The 20182-nt window shown below is 52.8% G+C and overlaps 2 protein-coding genes across 5 annotated transcripts; both read left to right on the top strand.

Moving 5' to 3' along the window:
* Positions 1 to 773: 773 nt before the first annotated feature.
* CUEDC1 (CUE domain containing 1) lies at positions 774 to 13637 on the top strand. 4 transcript variants are annotated; one of them, XM_010721995.3, is made up of 11 exons: positions 774 to 855; positions 3059 to 3127; positions 8047 to 8482; positions 8879 to 9000; positions 9401 to 9509; positions 10503 to 10671; positions 11045 to 11128; positions 11732 to 11821; positions 12316 to 12409; positions 12601 to 12659; positions 12810 to 13637. In XM_010721995.3, exons 3-11 carry the CDS (start codon positions 8192 to 8194, stop codon positions 12875 to 12877), a joined length of 1086 nt encoding a protein of 361 aa, XP_010720297.1. In that variant the 5' UTR covers positions 774 to 855; positions 3059 to 3127; positions 8047 to 8191; the 3' UTR covers positions 12878 to 13637. The 4 variants fall into 4 exon arrangements, with proteins under 4 accessions (XP_010720297.1, XP_031412306.1, XP_031412305.1 ...); XM_031556446.1 differs by lacking the exon at positions 774 to 855 and having other exon boundaries at positions 1554 to 3127; positions 12810 to 12880; positions 13002 to 13241; XM_010721993.3 differs by lacking the exon at positions 774 to 855 and adding an exon at positions 1557 to 2664.
* Positions 13638 to 15816: 2179 nt separating this feature from the next.
* MRPS23 (mitochondrial ribosomal protein S23) lies at positions 15817 to 17838 on the top strand. Its single transcript, XM_003211856.4, has 5 exons — positions 15817 to 15938; positions 16018 to 16185; positions 16638 to 16715; positions 16825 to 16948; positions 17362 to 17838. The coding sequence occupies exons 1-5, from the start codon at positions 15895 to 15897 to the stop codon at positions 17515 to 17517; spliced, it is 570 nt and encodes a 189-aa protein (XP_003211904.2). The 5' UTR covers positions 15817 to 15894; the 3' UTR covers positions 17518 to 17838.
* The last annotated feature ends 2344 nt before the right edge of the window (positions 17839 to 20182 follow it).

Below are 20182 nucleotides of genomic sequence, written 5' to 3' on the forward strand. Positions count from 1 at the left end.
CGTGCCCGGACGCCATCCCGTGCCCCTGCTCCAGAGCGATGCGCTTCAACCCCGGACGTCGCTGCTAGGGATGGATCGAAGAGCTTAACGCGGGAGGTGTGTCGGGCCCTGCGCGCACCGAGGTGCCGGTGGTCTTGGAGCTGTTTGTGGCCCTCGGGCTGGGTGATGAGCTGCCCCTCCGAGAGGGGATGGAGGTTTCTGGGGCCCCGTGTGCCCCCGGGGCTCCCCGTGAAGTTATCGTGTGTGAACAGCAACAGAGAAGAGCCAGAGCTGCCTCGCCCCTGGAAATCACCACTTCAAAGCGACACTGGAGTGTTGTCAGCCTCCTCAGGCAGTTTGGAAGATTCCTTTTTATTATTTTTAAAAAAGCAGCAGTCTCACCTCCTCCTCACACCTCCTCCCACTGCTGCCACTGAAAATAAATGTGGGGGTGACAATATCTGTGAGGAAACCCAGCTGTCCTGGACTGACCTCCGGTTTGGGGATGCCTGGCGAGGGTGCCCAGGGGCACATGGCACCCAGAGAAGCCTTCTGCTCCTTGCCTCCTCCATCACACTCATCTTGAACAGCCCCTCACCCAGACAACAGCACCCAGCTGGATCTGTGGTGTCACGGTGTGGGGTTTTCCTTTGCAGGGCTCCAGGCTTTGTGTGTGGGCACCACGGAGTGTGCAGCGGTGTGTGGCGTCCCCCAGTGATAGCAAGCGCTTATCAGCCTGCACCAAAGCACGTTGTGCAAGAAAAGATAACAGGGATGTTGTGTGTGGCAGACAGCCCTGTTTGGACAGGAAAGGCCGGGAGGAGAGCTGGAAGGTGACTCGCACTTTGTTTGTTGCCATGAGGATGAAGTCTCAGGGTAGGAGCTGTGTTCTGCTGCCTTCCGCCTTGGGTTGATATCAGTGGGTGCTTGTGGGCATGAGTGGCAGTGCTGTGACTCAGGCGGCTTTTGGTGGCTGTTTGTCCTGGTTTGCCTGTTACTTGGAGCTCAGAGCCTTTCTATTCCGTCATCTCAGGTATCTGCAGGTTAGGTTTAAGTCAGGTGCTGGTGCGTGTGATCTGGCTGTGACAGGGACGTGGCAGCTTTTGTTGGTGCCCATGGCATGAGGGGTAGAAGCTTGTGAGAACAGAGTGATCAAATGGCAAACGGTCATGGGGAACTTAAAAAAGGCATTACCAAACTGCTCAGAATGAGTCCTCGACCCTGGATTTTCTGCTGAAGGACTGTCAACCACAGCACGCTGTGGGGCTGCTCCTGCCCTTTCCCTCTGGCTGCTCCTTGGGAGCAGGAGTGGGGCTGCTATGCCGTGCTGAGCTGCACCATGCTCAGCCCTGTGGATCTGTGACACTGCAACACTCAAGCACTACCAGAGCTAATCCCCCTTGCCCCTACCTCACCTGCTGTGGGTGCTTTGCCAGTGTGGACCCTGAGTGGCTGCCGGTGCGAAGACGGCTGCTGCTGGGCTGAGTTCCACGTAGAGTCAGGACAGAAGGTCAACCGACTATTTATTTATTCAGCCATTCATTTGGTGTGGTGTAACTTGAGAAACTTGGGATCTGGTCAGTTGAGACACTTTGTTTAAATTTCAAACTGCTTTTTTTTTAAAGCTTCTTTTGAACATCCGTGCTGTTAGCTGTCCCTGACGCACGTATTAACCACCAAAACGCAGTGACTTTTCAACTGGAAAATATTAAAACAAGGCTTTTGATTAAATTCTCATTTTGGGAATGGGCTAAGAGGTGCCAGGAGGCCCTGCAGAGCCTTTCCTTGAAACCATCAACTTTTTTAAAAAAACAGAAACTAATGTCCCAAGCAGCCGTGATTGGTGCCAAAGCCATTGCTGTCCTTCAGGCACTGCCCACTCCAGGGCTCTGTGGTCTGGCTCTGGCAGTGCCGAGGGAGATGTGGTGGTGCCCCCTCCCCGGTGCTGCCTTTGATGCTGGTGAGTGGCAGGTCCATTGTGGCCTCTTTGTGCCCTCCTCAGTTCTCCTAGCCCGCACAAAACCTGCCATGGAAACCAAACCCGGCCGCTGTCCCAGGAAACCCGGAGGTGCAATTAGGAAATGCAAATATGAATGCAAATTCCTTCACTGCCTTCATCCCGGGGCCACCAGCCAGTGTCCCTGCCTGTGGGCACCAGGAGGAGAATGGGGCACAGGTCTGGGGGTAGTGCTGATGGCCGTGGGGCACCTTGGGCTCTTCTCCCCTTTCCTCAAGTCTTCCTCAGCATCTTGGGGGAAGAATGGGGCATTTCAGCAGCTGGGAGCAGTGACTCATAGGTGACAATGTGAGATTGATTTTTTTTTTTTCCATCCTCTCTTGGTTGCCCAGCGACAAACAAACAAACAACTATCTTAAAATCCAAGCCAGCAGGAAGGGAGAAGCCCTGGTGCTTCCCAGTGCCATGCTGCCATGTCCGTGCTGCAGTCAGGATGCATGGGCAGGGTGCTGTGCGGAGCTGCTGCTCCCACTGGGCTGCTCCATAGCCTGTTATGCTGCTGGGCTGGGAGCCGCTGGGGCAGCACCGTGGAGATTTTGGCATCTGTGGGACTGACCCTGGGAGCTGCCCTCGTTGGCATTGGTGACAATCCCACAGTGTGTTCGGCTGTGAATGGTACTGCTCTCCTGTCTGGCTCCAGACCAGGTGGATTTTGTCGACAGCTGGAGGTATTCTACACAAATGGAGCTGCTTCCTTTGCCCTGAAAGCGTTCACCCAGCGCTTTGCCATGCCCCATGAGTGCCTGACTGCACTCCCATGTCTCTCTGACACCCTGTGCTTCCTCCCAGCCCTGTTCCATTGAGTTGCTGGAAAATGAGCTCCAGATCCTGGAGGTGGCATTTCTTCCGTCTCCTGACATCTCGTCCATCCCTGCTCTCGCCTAGATCCGCGGGGCAATAGTAGGGTGGTGAGGGAAAAAGAGTGGATTGTCTACAGAAAATGGAGCAGGGCACACCTGCAGCTCACTCACTGCGATGTTCCAACCCTGACCTGATCTTAGCGTTTGACTCAGTTACAGAGCCCATTCTAACGGTGTTTTTTCTCTCCCTCTCTGTTTCCAGGCGGCAGTGGAGCTCTGGCACGAGGACAGCGTGCACAGGAGGTCCGGAGCTCAGCGGGAGTGCTGCAAGGTAGGAGTGGGGTCTTGCTGGTGGGGACGGGGCATGGGACATCCCACGGGGACAAGTCCAGGCTTCCTGTGGTTGGGAAGGAATGAGAGTGGTGTTGGAGAGGGGATGTGGAGCTCTGGGATGCTGTGAGGGCTTACGGCTCTGCTGGGGGCAGACAGACGGACAGCACAGCTGCGGTGCCACGTTAATCCTCTTGCGCTGATGGAGTGTTCTAGCTTGTCCTAAACCACTGCTTATAAAATCCTCACTACTTTTAGCCTCCCTGGCTGATAACTGCAGCTGTCAGATGAGCCCGAAGCAACTGGGACAGTGCAGTGACGGAGCTATGCGTGAATTAATTATGCAAACTTAAAAATAACAAAGTAGAAGTGAGACTGGGCTTGGAAGAGGAGCGCGCCCTAGTTTGGTGGCTGGGCAGAGTGTGCTGCTGGAGCACATGGCCATGTGCCACTGGCGGCTGGATCTGAGCAACCCTGGGCACTGTCCTGGCTTCTGGATCTGTATCATTCCCGTGTCGAATCCCGATGTACTGTGATGGAGCAGAAGGAGTGCAGCAAACGTGATCTTGTGACTTTCAAGGGCTTTTATCTCTCCCTCCTGCAGCCGCACTGTGCTGGAGGGTCCTTGGGAAACCTTCCTGGTGTTCTTGCAGGGGAGGGCTGCCGTGTCAGTAATTAACCGTAGGTCCCAGGTGAGGTGTAGTATTCCAGGCAGGTTCTTTTCTGCTGAGCAATATCACCCGGCACGAGGGAAGACAGAACAGCATGGTTATGCTGTGACACCGTGTCCCAGGACAAGGGCACAGTCGTGCCCAGATTGTCAGCTCGGTGCTTTTGCAGGGCTTCCATTGGTCATATGGCTTAGTGACTCATAAACCCAGGAACTCCTGTTTGCTGCTTAATTAATCCTTTCTGCCTGCAGTGCTCTGCTCTGGGACAGGGCTCTGAGCTGCCCTCAAGCTGCAGCAGTGGGTTTCATCCACCCTGTGTCTGCCCTCTTCGGTGGCCGTGATCTCAGTGACCTGACCGAGGTGGCTGCGAGCAGCCTGCGTAATGACCGCTTCTAAATCTTTTTACCAGATCCTAATGGACAAGGGCCTGTCCTGGTAAATAATTTACCGTGCCCATGAGTGAGAGTTTCACTCCACTCATTTTGTTTCCATAGAAACTTCTGCGCTCCTTCTGCTCCACGCAGCCTTTGGCGAATCAATACCCATTTTTGTTCCTTTGCACATTGAGTGATGGCCCTTAGATCTCGGGGACCGGAGGCCCTGCGGCACCACGGTGTCATGGAGCTGGCACCGGTCAGGCCCTGAGTGCCTGCCTGCCCCAAACCATTGTTTTTCTTCCTGCTGAGCTTCTGTGTGAGCCTGGAAGCAGTGAGGTGCAGACTGACAAAACCTGCTCCCAAACTGCCAGAGCTGAGCACCTTTGTCTCTGCAAGAATTTATCTTTCCTTTGCTCTCTGCAGCTTCCCACCGCTTTTGTGCAAGGGTTTGTGCTGAGCCAGGAGCACAAAAGGAGGGATAAGTGGCTGAGGATGGGGCTGTGCGCCATATGGCGTGAGGGCTCTGCAGGATGGGACTACCTGCAGTGCAGTGTTGGCACCAGCAGTGTGTCCATGAGCAGCCCCAGAGCGCTGCAGGGCTGGCTGGCACCTTGTGCTGTGTGCAGATGGGTAAACTGAGGCAAGTGGAGTGCTGGGAAGGGGCTCTGAGCTTGAGTTTGGCTCTGGCATCTCCGCATGCGTGTGATCCAGGGGGATGCCAGACTGGTCACAGTGCTCGGGCAACACAGGAGCAGCGGAGGTCACCAATGCTTGTGCAGCAAAGCAAGCCAGCAATGCAGCTTAGAGCGGCACTGACCCAGGGCATGTCCCTGCATGGCCGCCTGCCCACCTGCTGCCACCTTTAAGCCCAGCCCCAGCACACGCCGATCTCCCAGCTGGGACCAATGCATTTTGATGTCAGCAGTGAAAGCTGGAGGAGGAAAGGTCAGGGCAGCTCAGCCAACCCCGCAGGAAAACCTTCTATCTGCCCCTCTGCTTTCTGCAGCCTCTTGCTTCTAATTTATGACACGTTGACACCAGACAGATTTGAACAGAGATGTGTTTAAACCATACGGAGGGATACAGGGTTACTTTCATTGCTCACACTTGCTTGACCTATTTTTCTTTAATCCCTTCCTGGAAACCTGATTTCATGTTCGAATTCCCTCAACTATTTTAGGAATGTCGTCCTACCAAGATCAAATTACCTCCAATGAATCGGGTGCAAGGCAGCCTCACCAGGCAGGCAGGTTTTTGATTAAGATCTGGCACTACCTCATTAATAGAAACCTCATTTGGAAGGGTGGGGGCTGTAACTGTGGCATGGCAAATGCACACAAAATCTGGGATTAGCCACAGGGAAACCCCGATCTGGGACTCTGGCACCTTAAGGAAGGCACCAGAGCTGCTGGACGAGTGCCCATGTCCAAACCCACCTGTGTCCTCAGCAAGGTTGTCACAGTGTGTCCGTCCCACAGGCAGACCCTCAAATGCAGCTCGTATGCCTGCCTGTTTCTGTGTGAAAGGATCAGAGCGCAGGCACAGACCTGGAGGTGTGTGCGTGGCTGCTGGAGAGAACAGAAAGGTGACAGAGGAGATTTTGGAGACTTAAGGCAGACACATCCTGCACGTCCCCGGGGTGTGCTCTGAATTTCAATGTGCTGGTACACACTAATTTTTGTTCCTAATCATTTCCTTTTCATCCTGGTTTTAATCCTATTACAGTTGGTGCTGGGCAGACACCTCCGCCACCAAGCAGTCCCTGAGCTCTGAGATCCGTTGCAGTGTAGTCCCTTTGAGGGGCCGGGCTGAAGGCAGAGCCCTGGGGCTGAAGCAGTGATTTTTGGCTTAATGCCTCCACTTTTGAGTCTTATTCTGAGAGTTTTCCCTCCCAAGCTCTGAGTGGGGACAGCCTACGAACGCAGCATGGCAATAGCAGGAGAAAAGGGGCTGTTCCTGTTCAGCTGCCTTTAAACAACCCCATCTGTTGTCTGAGCCATAGCAGACTTTGGAAAAGAACATTCCTCTTCCGTTGGTGCCAAGGCTTTTCCCTGAGCTGTGAGGGCTGGGAGCAGTCGGTCCCGCTGCTGTTACAGCTGTTGGCTCCTTCACCAGGACTGCTTTCAGCAGAGCTGAACAACTGCTGTTCCCAGCATGGAGCTGTGGAACGCCCGGCCCCTGGGATCACCCGGCTGTGCCGGCCCTGTGCCTGGAGCAGCGTGGCTGTGGGTACTCTGTGGGCATGGCCTGCTGCGTGGTGCGACTGCAGCCTACAGAGGTGAGCCTGCAGGCAGCAGCCCACGCCACAGGTCCGTTCTGCAATGTACTGGGCTCTGCCCTCGCCTCAGGTCACAGCTGGCCGCCAGCTTTCTTCCTTCCTTTTTGGGCAATCTAAAGGATTTTAGTTTTCCTGGCACCCTCCCAGCCCCTCGCTGGCATCGAGGCAGCAGCCAGCAGTGGGGATTCTGCTTCCCACTCTGAGCACAAGGACAGAGGTGGATCCTGGACGTGGAACTTTCAGTTTTTTAGTTAAGTCGTGCCAATAGGTGACTTGCTTTTCTCCAGATTTTAACTCACAATGATGTAGTGCTTTTCATTTCTCCATATCATCAGCAGGATCACGGTGCAGTCCCTCGGTGTTGCTCAGAGCCAGACGTGCAGCAGAGCCTTTTTGGTGTTCAAATGTCACCATCTCTCATTTTTGTTCATCTTAGGACCAGAAGCTTTCAATTATTTTGCAGGCGGCTGCTCCCAGTCACGCTATCTGGCGTGGGCTCAATGTAACCGAGTTGCCCAAAGCCTCATAACTGCTCCCAGCACGCCAGAGCAAAGCCTGACCGACAGGGCTGGGATGAGGCGCTTCCTGGTGATGCCCAGGGCTGGCTCCCACGTGCAGCATGGCCCTGCGCAGGGTGTGGGGCACCGGGTGACCTTCAGAGGCGGCCGCTCTGCTTAATGGGTTTCAATCTGATTATGCAGTGTTTTACTAAGAAATGTGCTTGGCTTGTTCTTCTCAATTAAATACAAATGTAGGGACAGTTATCTTGCACTCTCCGCCTGCTACTTGGGAAAAAGCCTTTGAAAATGATATTATGGATCAAAAGTGTTCCTGGGGTAATTCTTTTAAACGGCAGAGTTAATCCAGAACTGAATTTGTCCCTGCATTTCCAAATGAGAGGCAGTAGCTGTATATAATCTGTTTATGGTTTTAAAGCAAATGTTAATCTTGGATTTGGTGGCTTTTCCCAAGGGTCGATTTGCTGTGCTGCAAAATGCTTTAGCCCCCTGCACTGAGATGACTCCACCTTTTATTTTAAAGAGAGATTTCACCGTGTTTATAAACAAACGTCAAACCTGGGAATGTTCAATCTGTGGGGCCCTCTGCAGTGCAAGTGGTGCCATTTTTCTCCCCTTGCAGTGTTTGGTTTGTGCGGCGCCTGGCACAGTGACCCGAGCTCCTGGATGCCCTCCTGGGGGACGTGCTGTGCAAACGGGGGTGCAGTTCAATAGTTTGAGTTTAATTGGATTTCCCCCTCTGAGATCTTGCTGTGCCCTGGGTGCTTTCTTCACACCTTCACAGTGCCCTCGTGCAGCCCCTGCCTGCAGCTTCCTGGCCATGTGCTGGGGCTGAGCAAGCAGGGGAGAACCACAAAAGGAAGAAATTATAAATCCCACTCCTTTCTCCAACAAAGCAAAAAATACCAGAAAGGAGGATTTCTGAGGTGGGCTTCATACGAAGGTGGCTGCCAAAAATGTGCCTTGTGCTTCAGTCCAGCTGCTGGTCCTGGCTCTGGGGAGCTGAAAGCTACCCCCATTCCTGGGGCCCCATGTCTCACCAGAGGTAACTTTGTGACATCTCTCTGTGCCCGCAGGTGCTGGGATGCTGCAGCGTGCCGGGGGCTGACGTGTGGAGCTCTGGCTGTGGGGAGCAGTGCCCCCGCCGCCCACCCATGCTCCCGGCCGGCAGCCGGGGCCTTGCCCCGTGACGAGGTGCCCACCTCCCCCAGGACCGCCGCCATGACGAGCCTCTTTCGGCGCAGCAGCAGCAATGGCGGCTCACGCGGCGGCTCCTCGGCGCAGGAGCTCAACAACAGCCGCCCTGCCAGGCAGGTGCGCCGGCTGGAGTTCAACCAGGCCATGGAGGACTTCAAGACCATGTTCCCCAATATGGACTACGACATCATCGAGTGCGTTTTGAGGGCCAACAACGGTGCCGTGGATGCCACCATCGACCAGCTCCTCCAGATGAACCTGGATGGCAGCGGCTGTGAGGACAGCTCGGACTCGGAGGACAGCATTCCCCCTGAGGTACTGCTGTGTCTGGCTTGGGCTCATTCTGTCTCATTTCTGCCCCCTGCACGACTGGGTGTAAGGGAAGGACATTGGAGCCGGTGTCCTTGCAGGTCTGCAACTGCACTTTGTGGCTGATGTGGGTGCCTCTTGACAACCATTTGAATGCTGACTTGGCTAGTTTGTAGCATGCAGCCTGGCAGTTGGCCTCTGTCAGTGCTTGAGGCTTGAGTCAAACCACTCTCCTCCCTCCTTTCTTCCCCAAAACCAATAGAAGGCCTTTGGCTTCTGCCTCACTGTGCTAAAATGCAGTGCCTTTTCCCTACAGAACAGTGCCCCAAACCTGCCCAGTGCATGTTGGCACCATCCTCCCCGCAGCACTGCTCACCTCACCCTCTCCTCCTCTCTCCCCAGATCCTTGAGCGCACCCTGGAGCCAGACAGCTCTGATGAGGAGCCTCCCCCAGTGTACTCCCCCCCAGCCTATGAGAGCCAGGTGCTGAGCAGTCCACATGCACCTCCCACCCCCCCACCCAGGTGAGTCTGCTGCAAGTCAAGGGAGATGAAGGAAGCTCACAGCTAGATAAAAAATGGCCCTAAAACATGAACAGCTGAGGGAGCAAGAGAGCTGCCTGTGAAATGAGTAGAATGGCAAAAATCAGCTCCTGGATGCAGGGAGTGCATGCTGCCTCTGGAGAACACCAGGTGCTGTGTGGCTGGGGCCTGACACCTCTTATCTCTTGGCACCAGGAGCCCTCATGCCTGTGGCAGGGAAGGGCTGTGGGTTTGTAGGATAGCTAGGCACAGTGAGATTTTCCAGCCCCTGGACAACGCCTGGGGAGCTGGGCAGGTGGCTGCTGACACGGGTTCCTACACAACAGCATTTGATGGTGTTTGAGTTCCCTCTGGCTGAAGTCTCTGGCTGTGCTCATTGCAGGACGGATGTGCCAGGGCCTGGCCGCTACAGGAACTGGAACCCACCACTGCTGGGCAACCTCCCTGAGGACTTCCTGCGCATCCTACCCCAGCAAGCTGCCTGCACGCAGGTGAGCACCAACCCCAAGCCCCTGTGCCATGACCAAGAGTCGTGGGTTGCTTCTGATCACTTTGAAAATCAGCTCTGTTGCTCTGCTGGGAAGCACTAGGACCAGCCAGTACTCCTGGGCAGAGCACTGAGGCCTTATGCTCAGGGGATACTGTATATGTGAGGTACAAAATCCTCACATTGGAAATCGGGGTATTCATACTCTCCTTGGCAGTTTTGGGGCTGGTACCACAACACCCTGTGGGGACCAAGCACAACCTCAGTGGGCAGCAGCTCAGCTTTGGCTGCTCTGCATCCCCTGGGCATCCCATGGCCACTTCGCACCCCTGCAATAGGGCTTTTACCTTCCTAGTTTGTCAGGGGCCTGGGGAGCTCTGTAGATGGATCAGCTTTTCCCTACCCTTTTTGGTGCTGAAGGCAGCCTGCTACGTTGCCATATATAATTGCCTGAAAGTTGAGCTTCTCCGGCTATAATACCTTTCTGGGAATAGAAACATAACATTTCACTGGGGCTCAGGGGAGAAAGAAGCAGCTGCCCTTCTCTTCTCTGGCAATTGTGTGCTTTTGCTTTTTATGGCACTTTGAGAGCAGCAGTAGATATTGTAGATAGATACTGTAGGCAAGGGAGAGATTGATCCTGTGCAGTGTGGCTTTGCTCTTCCACGTGTATGGATGCAGTGAGAGCTGGGGAGGGTGAGAGAGAGCGAGAGCACCAGGGCACTACCAGTAGGAAATTGCAGTCTTCCTTTTAAATGCGCAAAATTAAAGCAGTGATGCTGGCTGCAGGACCTTTCTCCTTCACTTCCACGTCCTGCTTCAACCCTATGCTGATCTGAAAAAGAGCTCTTCCAGATGATTCCCACATCAGGGGCTCTGCTCCCACGCTGCAGTGCCCTCCTGGCTCTGCCTGGTGTTGGTGTCAGACACGTGGGCTCCAGCAGCTTTGTGCTGTGGCCATGGACCAACCTTCCCGCCTGTGTTTCCTCTTGCACAGGGCTCCTCTGGATGCCAGCAGCCTGTGCCACGGGGCCAGGGCTCCCTGGAGCAGGAGAGGAGGTGGAAGCAGTACCTGGAGGACGAGCGGATTGCGCTCTTCCTGCAGAACGAGGAGTTCATGAAGGAGCTGCAGAGGAACCGGGACTTCCTCCTTGCCCTGGAGAGAGGTGAGAAGCACCTTTAGGAACCTCTGTCTGCTTTTCAGGCGTGTGCCCCACTCTGGGACTCTGCTCCTGCTGCGGTGTGTCAACCTCATCCCCATCCGCTGCAGCTGGAAAACCACCACGTTTTGGCGGGCGCTCACTTCCTCTGCTGTGGGCTCCCACAGAGTGCCTGCGGTTGCTGTGTTGCAGCAGTGATGGTGCCAGGGGGAGGCTGCCTGCTTGCTCCCACCGCTCCCAGCTGTGGTGTGGAGATGTTTGACATCCTTGGGGTGTGGCAGAGCTGCTGCAGGGACTGAGTGCAGTGGGCATGTACGGACAAGGAGCATGAAGCTGTGTGTGCTGCCTTGAGAGTCTACCAGGGCTTTTTGTTTTTCAGATCGACTAAAATACGAGTCAAAAAAATCCAAGTCGACCAGTGCTGCTGTCAGCAATGATTTCTGTTTCTCCTCCATAATACCAGGTAATTTCAAGATCCACAAGAGTATCTCCTGTCATCAGGGGAATGCTCCAAAGCTCCACCCAATGTGCCATGCCATGCTGTACCATGCCGTGTGATGTGGCTGCCTGGGGAGGAACCCAGCTGGTCCCTCCCTACTGCTCAGAGCTCCTAAAAGCACAAGGCAGGGGGGCAGACAGGTGATGGAGCTGGGTGCCCGTGCCCTCCCCACCCAGCCACTACCATGTCCTGCCTCTGTTCTTCCCCTGGGCTCAGTTCCCAGGGGTGACATAGCCTGCTGTCTTGATGGGAGCAGAGGATTGTGCCTGGGAGACGTAATGACTGTTCCCAAGTAATCCTGATTAACCTCAGCAGTGAGGCAGCTGCCTGGGGACAGAATTAGCACTGGTAGCTGTCCATGTCCCTGAGTGGGGCTGGGGGTGGGCAAGATGCAACCACTCAGCTGCAAGTGGGAGTCACTGCCCCCAGGGTTTCTGCACCCCAGATCTCAGAGGGTTTTTTTCACCCAGAACCAGGTGTGGAGTGCTGTGCCCTTTTCCTGCTCACTGTTACTTGGCTCTGCCAGTGACCAGATGTGCTGATGGTACCCAAATGTTTGCCTTCCAGGTGATGTAGCCCCTCCTGGAACCAGTGAGGCCGGCAGTACTGTGTCTGACGATGCCTTATTCAGAGACAAACTGAAACACATGGGAAAATGTGAGTTGGTTTCCAGGCTCCAGTCTGGCAGCAGGAAGCCCATGATGGGCTAGAGGAGTCTGTGGATATTTTGTGGTGTGTGTTGATAATGCAGATGGTGTTGAGAATCCCAGAAGAGGAAGCAGAGGAGTTTGCTATAGCTCTCCCTTTCCTCTTAAGCCTGCCACAGTTTGCTTCTCCCATTGCAAAACAAACCCAAGTTCTTTGGGCAGCCTGACTCAGACTGCAGCTGGCTGAGACGCACTGGGGTGGCCTGGGGTAGACATGAGTAGGGAATACCACAGAAATCCCAATGAAAGGATACAAACACCAGCACCTCTGGCCTGAGGCCACTTGTATCTCTGCTAGTGGCAGGGCTTGGTTGTTGGTGCCCAGCACTACAGTGGCTGCTTCCAGCACTAGTGGCTCTTGCCCATAGCTGTCTCCTCCCCAGCACCCCTGGCAGCTCTTTGGGGAGTTTGTGGTGAGACCCTCACTGGGCTGTTTCCTTCCAGCAACGCGCAAGAAGCTGTTTGAACTCGCCAGAGCCTTCTCTGAGAAGACAAAGATGAGGAAGTCAAAAAGAAAACACTTGTTGAAGCACCAGGTGTATCCTAAAAGGGGCTTGTTGTCATTTGCCCTCGGTAGCTGGGACTGCTGGGGGAATGCGGGTGGTCCTGGGGACACTGTGAGGCTGCAGTTTGGAGAGGAGCATCCCCAGGTGCCCCCACATCTGTGGGCTGTGAGGAGAGGTTTGTGGTGCTATGACCATACCCTGGTTTCCTTAGCAGAGCATGCAGGCTGGGGACAGCTGCATCCACAGCAAATCTTCTTGACGACGTCGAAGGACACTCGTGCGGTAAGAAAGGTTGTGCCACTCTGTGCTGTGCCAGTCTGAGCTGTGCCGTGTTGTGCCATGCCTTGCCATACTGTGCCACCTAGCTGGTATGGGACTGGCATCACATGTGGGATAGTTGCAGACCCTGACTCGTCTGCCTCTTCCTTTCAGATGAAGATTTTCAAGCACGGCAGCAGCAGCTCCGGGAAGAGGAGGAGACGCTGAAGGAAGGGCAATAAATGGTGAGGGCTGTGGTGCTGTGGCTGGTGACAGCTCCAGCGCCGTGATGGGACAGTGCTGGCCGTGGTGCAGCTGAGGCTGAGCACACACTGTTCTTCCTCCTCCTGGTCTCCTCCCCTCCAGGTCCCAGCACTGGGGTTTATTGCTGGCACAGAATGTGCAAAGGGCTTAATAAGAAGATGGCTGAAAAAAGGAAAAAAGCAAACAAACACCCAACGACAAATAACCCAGTTTTTTGGCTGTTCCCCCTCTGCTGTTGTACTCCTCTGAAGTACAAACGTTGAAGTGAGGCACAAAGTTTTCTTTTCAGAGGTTTGAAAACAACTTCTCCTATCTAGCAAATCAGCCAAAAAAAAAAAAAAAGGAAAGAACAGCTGGCAGCTGGTGTGAGCTGTGGCATTGGAGCTGGTGGGTCTGGGACTCAGGGAGGAGCCATCCCTCCTGCGCGTGGGATCCACACAGTGCTGCCAGAAGAGTGCACATGGGCTGTGCTAAGGGGATGCCCCGGCTGCGGGAGCTGCCTGGCGGAGCATCCCTGTGCATATCTGTGGTGATCTGATGTAATTTTCCTCTGCGCACGCAGGAAAAGAAAACACACAAGAAAGAAACTAAAAACTGTCATCTACTATTGCTAGGAGTAATAAGCAGAGATTCAGATCAGGTAATAGTGAAATAATATAAGTTGTTTATAAAAGGAAAGGCCTTCTTTTCCAAGGCATTTCCCTTTGCATTAAACCTTTGCCTTTGGCATCGCTCAAACTGCCTTGAAGTCGGACCCTCACTGCCTTGCTCCCTATGGGGCAGCACCAAGGGCTGGATCTGCACTGGTGCAGCGGCCGGGCCAGGACGTGTCCTGTTGGGTGCAGTGCTCCAGTAGTGTTTCCAGGGCCGGGCAGGGACATCCCTTGCCATTGATAAGGTGCAGATTTGGGATTTGCAGCTGGGGCTGGCAGAGATGTTTTTGACACAATGAGCTGGTGTGGGGCAGGAGAAACTCTCCCAGCCTTGGGGATTGTTTTTCCAGGAGAGCGCAGGGGCAGCTGGGAAGCAGCGCTTGGATCTCTGCAGCATCCTGAGATGCTGTCAGGCTAAAAATAATTACGTAAACAAATTCCTTCCTTGTGTAAGTAACGAGTGATGAGCACTAAGTGAGAATTCGCTCCCGCCAGCACATTTTCTTCTTCTTTATCAGCATAATCTGTTTACTGCTCAATCAGGAGGTGGCTGCAGACATGCCTGTTCTGCTTTCTGGCTCCTGTGAACCAGCACAAATGTTTTAAGATTCGTGCTGCGAAGGCGGCAGACGCAGAATCTCATCCACCAGAAACGCACGCAACTGCTGTCCCTGCCTCTCTGTGGGATTGCTAACAAAGCCCACATTGCTCTGGCTCCTAGCGGGCTCCTCCCAAATCCTCCCTGCATCCCCTTTGAAGTGGATGCCAACATTTTTCCCCACAGCCACAGTGCACCTGTTGAGTGCTGCCACAGGGCTGAGTGATGCAGGGGCACCACCTGCCATCAGTGCTGCCATGGGCTGCTTGAAGGAGCTCCTTGAAGGAGCTGCCCTCAGGTCTGAACCCAACTTTGATTCTGCTCCTTTTTAAGGAAGGGGCAATGGTGTCCCCTTTGAAATGGGGGCTACAGCAGTGCCACACTGCACTGGCCTTATCCCCAAGGTGATTTTAGGTGGTGGGAATGGGGTGCAGGGAGGTACTGGGGAGGCACTGCTGCTCTGTGTAGGGTCAGGATCTGGAGAGGTGCATGTCCCATGTGGCACCGGGCAAGGCATGAAGCTGTGGCTTTGCTGCTGGAGCAGGAGCTGGGGGCTGCTATCCCCAGCCCGAGGTTGGCTCTCAGATAGCGGGAGGACACCGCTGCTCCCTCCCAGCTCAAAGCAGTGCTGTGTAGTTGGAAAAAAACAAGCTTGGAATTGGATCAGCTTGTAAACGTTCCAGTGCTTCTGAGCTACCAAGGGCTTAACTCGCAGCAAAGTTTTCATGCCTGCAGGAAGCACAGGCGGTGCAGCGGGGGCTCCTGTGGGCTGTGAGCTGCTGTCCCAGCGGCTGTGGCTGCTTTGGGGTCAGGGGATGTGCTCCTAACAACGTGCCCTGAGCTGTCCCAGCCTGTGCTGCGCAGCTCTGAGTGATGTCACTCTGCGGCCATTTTAAAATACCTTGGAGGCACAAAACATCGTTTCAATGGACAATGAAGAGTGGCTATTTTTATCTCCTTTAAAACAACAGTGAATCAGGTCTAACGAGCAGAAAGGCCCCTACAACCAGCTCGGGAGCCAAAATGCATTTCTTGCATAAAGCTGTACAATTCTCAGTGACGTTTCTATCACTTCTATATAAAATGTTTTAAAAAGAACAACAACAAAAAAGAAGTCTGTGGTGTGTGTGAGTGTTGCTCTTTTAGAATTTATTTCCATAAGTGATTTTTTTTTCTTAAAGATGTTTAATAGTAATTCATATAATAAAGTCCTGTTGTACTCTTAACACTGCAGCATTTTGCTTTTAGCTGCTGTTATTTTACAGGGGGAGAAAAGAAGAAATCGGGGCAGAGACGAGGCTGCCCCGTCCTGAAACAGCTGCAGCACTTCTTGAATTCTGCTCTCTGTGAGCAGTTTTGTTTCAGAACTGTGTTTTAAAAAAACTGTGCCTGGGAGAAGCCCAGAAATAAAAACTGTGGTAGAATCACGGTGATACTGGAGGTGCTTAAGGGTAGCACCTCCGTGCACATGTTCGAGGAGCGTAGCGGGGTAACAGCTACTCCTAGGACCCATTTCAGGACTTTTAGTCCCGCTGCTCCCAGCAGCGCTGGCCCTTTAAATGGCGGAGGGGCCGATCCGCAGCTCGGCTATCGGCTGCCTCTGTCTGTGAGCCTCTTCCCGCCCTCAGCACGCCCTGGCAGCGGATTGGTCGGCGGCCCAACGGTAAAGCGTTTCCGCTTCCGGGTGGTGGGGCAGCTCGTTGCTAGGGTGGCACTGTTGCTAGGGAAGGCCTAGGCCGCCGCCATGGCGGGGAGCCGCATGCAGAAGACCGGGAGCGTGTTTAGCCGGTACGGGGAGCGTCGGGAGGGCGAGCGTGGTGGTCGTGGGCTGCGGGGGTGGGCCCTGAGCCGTGCCTGCCGCCCGCAGGACCCGCAATTTGCTGCGTATCGGCGTCATCGAGAAGCCGCTATGGTTCGACGTGTACGCCGCCTTCCCTCCGCTCCGCGAGCCGCTGTACCGCGTGCCCCGGCCGCGCTACGGCAAGGTGACGGACGTCGTGCCGCCCATCTTCTACCGGGAGGACGAAGTGCGAGCGTGAGTCCCCGCCCGGGGCCGGACCCACCCGCGTTGGGGCCGCGCGGCCCTTCGGTGTGCGTGTGGCTGTGCCGCTACGGGGCGCTCTGGGAGCGTCGCTGCCCTGCCGTCTCGTCCGCTGCGTGGCCGTGCTGTAGGGGAGTCGCACGGCGTCGTGCGTTCGCAGGGGTGGAAGCCGGGCACCGGGCCGGGTGAAAGTTCGGCTGCCACGGAAGGCGGAACGGCCTTAAGGCGCCGCGCGTGGCCTGAGCGAAGGTCCTGCGCAGAAGTTGCGGTGCTCCCGCGGCACTGCGGCTAAATGCTGGAGTGTGCGTGGTCTAATGCCCAATGGTAAAAAGAGTGACAGTTTTGTGAGGATCTCTTGTTGTAGTCTGGCTCTGATCGTGTTAATTTACTTTGAAAAAGTGTCTCTTTTTAATTGCTTTAAACATTGGTTTTTGGTCTTTAAATAGGAAATTTTATAAAATATATGGCAGCGGTCCCAAACCTTTTGATCTATCACAACCAAAGTACAAATCTATTTGCCAAAGGTAAGAGTTCTAGATTTTTTAAATTAAACTATTTCTGGAACTCGTCCCTGTCTCTCCTTGGGTCGGGAAACCAAAATGGTATTAGTGAATGTGCAATCTTGAAATCTAGGTTTGTTGAGAAATATAACGAATTGAAAGAAGAAGGAAAAATCGAAGAGGAAAACCTGTTTGAAGAAACAGGAAAAGCCCTTTTAGCCAGTGGGATAATTCTGCAGAGACGAGGAACAGACAAAGTAAGCCAAACTCAGTTGTTATTTTCTATGGTAATATGCCCTTCGTTTTCCTCATTATCCAGTCATCCCTGGGCTAAGCATCCACAGTGCTTTTTCTATAAGAGAGGCTGAAATGCAGCAGAAATCGGTTCTACTTAAAGTGTGATGTCCTATGAGCGTGTAGGAAAATGAGATCAGTACCTGTCTTTTATCTTTTTCCTCGAGGTCAGCAATCTCATTTTGAGTTTCTTGCTATGGTGGTGCTTTGAGACTGTGTTGTACCTTTATAATAATCTAAGCATGAGTCACAACTTGTCTCTTTGCTTTTCTGGGCAAGCAAACTGGCAGTTGCTTTCTGTTGCTCTCTTCAGTCATGCTTTGTCAAACTTTTTCAGCCCTGTTTTTTTATCTGTTTCATCTGTCATTTACTGTAGGTAGCACAACAGGATCATCAGGATGCAGAAGCCAGGGATTCTGTACTACATCTGCAGCTTCAAACCGTGTTGGAAGAGTTGCAGGAGAAGAAGGAAAGTCAGGAGGAGCAGACACCAGAACTGAAAGAAACACAGAAGGAAAATCCTTCATCCTAACAGCTGTGCTCTTGGCACATCCTGCAGCTTGGCATTGTGTGCCCATGGTACTCGCCTGCTCAGGAGCCAGCGTTTCCATCTGCACAGCTCGGCGGTTCTAAGAAATATTCTGAAGAAGGTTATGGCTCAGTCTTCTGGCTGTGGTGCCTCCCTGCCATCATGCGTGTGACACACATTCTTGTCTTTCAATCTCCCCACTTAGAAAGTAGGAGATGATCCTCTTCTTTTAAGGAACATTGCCTTGACATTTTCAATTGTGTTGTCTCAGCTTTTGAGATGGAAAATAGAATGGAAAATTAAACATTTCCTGTAAAATGGGAACCTGCGTCTTATTTGTGATAGTACTGTCTTGCACTGATGGTACAGGCGTTGTGACAGTCCTGCTGTTGAAATGGCAGATGCTGTTTACTTGATGCATTGTAACAGCTGTCAGAAGTGTCATCTTTTTATAGCTGATTCCGAAGAGTTGCTATTTATATGAATGTTCTAGTATGTTCTTTCTGCTTCGTCACTTGCTTACATTCATGATAGGATGAAGCACCACCTCAGATAATTTAGATCTTTGAAGTTTTTTAGCAAGTCTTTATGAAATTGGTCACCTTGGAAATATTGAACATGCACCGTTGCAACTCTTTGCTGAAGAGAAAGTTGAATTCTTTTACAGAAAGTCACTGAAACTTTGGCACAGAAAAGGAAATAATAATCTCACCACAGTTCAGAGCTGATTATAATTCCATTCTTCTTGTGTCTGTAAACTTAATTGCCCACCTTGTTTTTATTAAGAACTTTAGTTTTAGGCCAAAGGAAAAGCAACAACAACAACAACAAAAAACATATGTTTTAAGTCATGTCAGGAAAATCTCTCTTCCCACTTCTGACTCTTCCCCAAAAAGGAGAAGGTCAGGATTTCCTTTTGGTTTTGTACCTGCCTTCCAGGACCCATTCTCCTCGAGGTGGTTTTGTGACCCTGGTGCTGTGAGTAATTCAAGCAAACGCTTTTATGAATTTGTACTGAATAGAGGTAAAAGGGGTGATTGAAAAATGTTCCTTTCTTTTTCCTTTTTCCTTTTTGAATGGCACGATTTACCACCTGATAGCAGTGCCATTACAGTAGAACTGTTCGGTTACCCTTGGAAAGTCAAACTTTATTCCTAATCCTGCTCAGTAATTCTAGAGCTGATGTTGGTGGCACATGTGCCTGGCTGTGTGAGGTGCTTCCACATGGAGCGTAAATTACTGCCTGAATCTAAAGCCATGTGTGGCAGCCCTGAGCAGAGGCGGCTGTGGTGCCAGGATCCAGCAGAACAAGTGTGGGGGGAGGCTAATGTAAACCCATGTGGTGACAAAAGAAATCAGTTAAAATGGGATTCAATCTGAAACAAAGCTGGAGGGGAAATGCACGTGCTGGGAGAAGTCAAATGTGCACTTCGGTCATCAGCAGCAAGAATTTGGGTGCAGGTTTCTTTAAATTTCAGTGTTCTTTGGCCTCGATGAGGGCTGAGGCCAGCTGCCCTCGTTAGTAGAGTGCTGGCAGCTGTGATGTGAATTTCTCTTCTTGTGTGCAGTTTCTTTGTGTGGGACAAATGGTTATTGGTGGCTGAAGGTGCCACATCTCCTACACGGCCGCTCAGTGTCTTTTCTTTGGGACTCTTCAATCTGAGGTAAGTGCACTGAACTTGTAACTTTGTGTTATTACTGTGGGTGATGCTCTCAGCTTGCCCCAAATTGCACCTGGAAGTGCTTTAAAATGAAAAGTGGTGCTATGAAGCTGAATGCCATAGTGTGAGAGGTTTCTCATTCACTTTGCTCACAACTTGGTGGTCTCCTGTTTGTTGTTGCTTCTGTAAAACAGTGCCAAGCTGCCAGAAGGAACCTTTTCTTCTGTCCTCTGCCATCACCAGCTTCAGTCTTGCATCTTTGGAAAGGTTGGCTGTGTTATCCTTTGCCACGTGGAAGTCTAAGAAAAGTAGAATGTCAAAGAGGGCAGAGGCTTGCAGTTTGCCAGGAGCTGCTTTCTATACAGAGCTCATGCTAACAAAACTGGAATGTTTTTCTGCTTTAGTCTTTGTTTGGAGCAGTCGTTAGAAGCCGCTTTCTGGGTGAGGCGCTCCCAGTTAGAGCCCTTCTGGGGTGGGCTGTTGGTTCCTGCCTGATTTCCTCACCTGTGTGCCCGTGGTGCGGAGCAGTTTGTGCCTGGTGGTGCAGCTGTGCTTCGTGGGGGAGGGGAGGGGAAGGGAAAGCACCGCAGCCCTCGTGCCGCTCCTCTGAAACGCGGTCAGATTACCTGGAAAAACCGAGTGCCGGTGAGTTTATGTGTAAGGTGAGGACTGCTGCCGGGGTCCCGGGTGGGCTGTGAGCTGCGGCCCTCCATCTGCTGGGCTGTGGCAGGTAACAGGGAGCGGGAGCTGAAGAACTCGGTGCAATTAAGAGCAGAGTTGTGTTTTTTGATACCGCGCGATTGATGGATGCGTTAGCTGGGCTGGGATTGAAACTCCAATCCCCGTGACCTGAGAGTAACTGCTATTTTAATTAAAAGGCTCTGAGAAGAAGCCTGGGGTGAGCTATTTATTATTTATCAAGTGTTTGCCTTCCAGCCGTTAGCCAAAGGTCAGCGGCTTTGCGGGGGGGTTCGCTGGGGGCCGCCGCCCGCGGGGCGTCCGTGTCC

The sequence above is a fragment of the Meleagris gallopavo genome, chromosome 21 (assembly GCF_000146605.3).
Source record: "Meleagris gallopavo isolate NT-WF06-2002-E0010 breed Aviagen turkey brand Nicholas breeding stock chromosome 21, Turkey_5.1, whole genome shotgun sequence".
In the NCBI taxonomy this organism is placed as follows: Eukaryota; Metazoa; Chordata; class Aves; order Galliformes; family Phasianidae; genus Meleagris; species Meleagris gallopavo.